The sequence below is a fragment of the Pteropus vampyrus genome, unplaced genomic scaffold (genome assembly GCF_000151845.1).
Source record: "Pteropus vampyrus isolate Shadow unplaced genomic scaffold, Pvam_2.0 Scaffold319, whole genome shotgun sequence".
NCBI classification, from domain to species: Eukaryota; Metazoa; Chordata; class Mammalia; order Chiroptera; family Pteropodidae; genus Pteropus; species Pteropus vampyrus.
The window spans coordinates 610570-614129 of NW_011889100.1; the positions used below are offsets into that span (position 1 = coordinate 610570).

The window sequence follows — 3560 nt, forward strand, 5'->3', positions numbered from 1 at the left end:
AGCAGCAGTGGCCCCAGACACTTCTGTGTGACACTGTGTGCCAAGCACTTAGGACTCGTTTAACCCTGAGAGTGACCCTGTTGGCTGCGGAGTCTTCTTTGCTCCATTTTACAGATGAGGAAAACTGAGACTTAAGCCCCTCCATGGCCCCTCTGCTAGAAGGCAGCACAGCTGGTTCGCACCCCGGCTGGCTGTCCCCGAGGCTGGACTCCGAGCCTCTACGTGGTCCTGCCCGGCTGGACTGTGTACCTGCTGCTTCAGAGTCCAGCTCTCTCCATCGGCCTTGGCTCGGCACTCACTTTCTGCTTTCCCACTGGGGAAATGGGGCTGCCCCACTGAGGAACAGATTCTGGGGTTTCCCCTCGATGCCACCCTGGTCAGCAGAGGGCAGGGGCGAGGACCGACAGCTTATGGGATGGGCGAGAGAGAAAGTGTGGAGGCTGGGCTTTGGGCTCCGGCTCTCTGGTGTCCAGCAGCTGGGACGAAATGGACCTGTCGTCCCTCCGCCCCAGGAAAAAGTCTCGCGGCTGGAGGCGGAGTTGGACGAGGAGAGGAGCACTGTGGAGCTGCTGACGGACCGGGTGAACCGCGGCCGGGACCAGGTAACCCCTGCCTGACCCCGCATCTGTGTCCACCCTGACGACACAACCCCTGGGCCCTCCCACAAACAGCTCCACCCTGCCATGAAAACATAATCTGCAGAGTTCTGCCTGCCCTTTCTAAATTCTGTGGCTCCTCTCACTTGAATAGGCTGTGACTTCTCAGTCACCTGGGACTTTCTGGGATTCGGGGTTCCGGGAGCACGTTATAGTTCTTCTGCGCCCCTTGGTTTGTCATCAGCCCTCCTCAAGTCTGCTTCCTGTCACCCACCCCCTAGGTAGACCAGCTGAGGACAGAGCTCATGCAGGAGAGGTCCGCCCGGCAGGACCTGGAGTGTGACAAGATCTCCCTGGAGAGACAGGTGAGGGGGACGGGTGGGGAGCCTTGGGGACAGACCCCAGGGGGGCGGGTAGAATGACGAGGGAGGGACCAGAATGGGAGTGCTAACCATGGAAGCCTCCTGTCCCGCTCAGAACAAGGACTTGAAGAGCCGGTTGGCCAGCTCAGAAGGCTTCCAGAAGCCCAGCAGCAGCTTCTCGCAGCTCGAATCTCAGAATCGGGAGTTGCAGGAGCGGCTGCAGGCTGAAGAGAGGTGACGCGAGCGGTCCCCCCGGTCCTCCCTCTCCCCCTCTGGGCTTTTCTCCTCCGAGGCTCCCTCCATCTCCCACCTCGGACGTGGCCAACCCAGCCTCATCTTTTTGGGAGAACTGTTCTCTTGAGAGAGAACAGAGAGAGTTGCAGAAATGCTGAAATGCGAATGACCTGTGTCTCCCCGGTTCTTTGGCGCTGCCCTGGCTCCTCCCCCATCTGATGGTGGGGCTCATGACCGAGAGGCGTCCTTGGAGGCAGTAGGAGTTCCTTTAGAAATGGTGACAGCCATAGACGTGCCACCATCCCCACCGTCTTAGGGAGAAGACGGTTCTGCAGTCCACCAACCGAAAACTGGAGCGGAGGGTGAAAGAGCTGTCCATCCAGATCGATGATGAGCGGCAGCACGTCAATGACCAGAAGGACCAGGTAGGACGGCAGCTGGGCCATGTGGCCACTACCTGTTGCGTGTTTGCTTGAAGGCCAGGGGAGGCCCCATCTCATAGGTCTTCCCGACTTAGCCTTTCTTTGTAGATGGACGGAGACTCGACTCAGAGGCCTGGATTAGAGGAGTCACAGGAAGCTCACTGAGCGCCTGTGATGTGCTAGCTTCTCTTTCTAAGTGTTACACACTCGTTTAATCCCCAAGACAAACCTGTGGTCACGATATTTTTGTCGGGGCAGTGATGTCGTGTAGGATTGCTGCAGGGGAGGGTCCCAGGCCGTGATAGCAGCTGAAGCTTTTCTAATGCGGGCACTTGGTTTCCCGCCCAGCTAAGCCTGAAGGTGAAGGCCTTGAAGCGGCAGGTGGATGAAGCAGAAGAGGAAATCGAGCGACTGGACGGCTTGCGGAAGAAGGCGCAGCGCGAGCTGGAGGAGCAGCACGAGGTCAACGAACAGCTCCAGGCGCGGATCAAAGCCGTGGAGAAGGACTCCTGGTATGGCCGCTCTTCTGCCCCGGGCCCCTCGGGATGCCGGGGCAGCGAGGGGACAGACGGGCTCTGCTGAGCTGATCTTTCGGGAGAGGGGGCGGGGCTTCTCATTCCTGGCCGGAAGCCAGTCTGATGACCTTAGCATCTCAGCCTCCCCGTTCTCTACCCCATCCTCCCAAATCTCTGATTAGCGGGGGATCTTGGGAGTAAGCTTTTAGATCTTAGAAGAATTGGGAGATTTCCTCAGTACGAAAAGGGTGGCCGTTTTGATCTTTCTACCTCCCTCCATGACCAGCATTCCTCTCTCTGGCTCAGGCGCAAAGCTTCCCGCTCGGCTGCCGAGTCCGCCCTCCAACACGAGGGGCTGAGCTCAGACGAGGAGTTCGACAGGGTCTACGACCCCTCCTCCATCGCATCGCTGCTCACAGAGAGCAACCTGCAGACCAGCTCCTGTTAGCTCGCGGTCCGCAGCGGCCCCGAAGCCGCGGCTCGAGGCCCAGCCTGGCCAGCCCCGCTCTGGCCTGCCCAGCCTCACGTCCCTCAGGGCTGCTGGGGACCCGACGATTCACACCCGCGATGGGGAGGGGCATGCGTGATGGCGGTATAAGGGCATCGAAAGGGCATCGGCGCCACGCTGGGGGATGGATGGACCTTCTTCCTCCGGAGGAGTGGGCACCTTAGGCGAGTGCCCTCCCTTTAAGTCCACACCTTCCCTCTTCTCCCGCACAGCTGCAGGGTGGTCGGCATCTAGGTAGAGGGGGATTGAGCAGGACAGGAAGGGAGGGAAACTGCCATGTATGTAAAGCTTTATTCTTTAGCCCTTAACCCTCAGGCTCAGGGAAATCTCCTAGGTGATTCTGCTCCTTTGACTCTCGCCCTGAAGTGGGGCGAGAGGGATGTTATGGGTGACAGGGGACACGCCGGTGTGGCTCTGGGCGCTCCATGCGCCTCTTTGCACAGTTCTGGGCCCACGTGGTAGTCCCCGCCTTCCCGCATTTCTGTTTTTCTGTCTTCCCCAAGCCATTGGGTCCAGGGGCCCCTTTCTCCTCCCCTTCCCTTCCTCGCCATCCCTCCCTTTCTTCTTACCTCTCAGTGCCTTAGCCACGGCGAGGAGATAGGAATGTTCTTGCCTTTTACACCTGCACATTCATACCTCTCCAAGGACCGGCCTTTCTCCACCTGGGGACCCCAGCCTTCCCGGTTGCCCCAGGGGCTGGTCTGGAGAGCTACCGGCATCTCTGCCAGCGAGCCCCTGGGAGAGGGACTTCGGTAGCGCCATGATGCGGTGGTGGGGCCTGGTCCTGCTCAGGGTTTCCACCCTCCTCTCCCTTTGCGACTGTGGGTGTGTTTATTAAATGGCTGCACCTGGGAACCGCGACAACTGTCTACACAAGTTGAAAAGCAAAGGTTCTGGTCCCTGTGGACATCCCTGTGGACATC

The 3560-nt window shown here is 59.4% G+C and overlaps 1 protein-coding gene across 5 annotated transcripts in view; it reads left to right on the top strand.

Moving 5' to 3' along the window:
• The window catches only part of CGN (cingulin), a 23391-nt gene extending 19852 nt beyond the window's left edge, over nucleotides 1–3539 (top strand). For all 5 annotated transcript variants that reach the window (XM_023521823.1, XM_023521822.1, XM_011377666.2 and 2 more), the window contains 6 exons: nucleotides 513–602; nucleotides 878–961; nucleotides 1074–1192; nucleotides 1509–1617; nucleotides 1963–2126; nucleotides 2436–3539. In XM_023521823.1, coding sequence (XP_023377591.1) covers nucleotides 513–602; nucleotides 878–961; nucleotides 1074–1192; nucleotides 1509–1617; nucleotides 1963–2126; nucleotides 2436–2577 — 708 coding nt within the window. In that variant the 3' untranslated portion in view covers nucleotides 2578–3539. The remainder of the gene's footprint in view (nucleotides 1–512; nucleotides 603–877; nucleotides 962–1073; nucleotides 1193–1508; nucleotides 1618–1962; nucleotides 2127–2435) is intronic.
• Nucleotides 3540–3560: the final 21 nt, after the last annotated feature.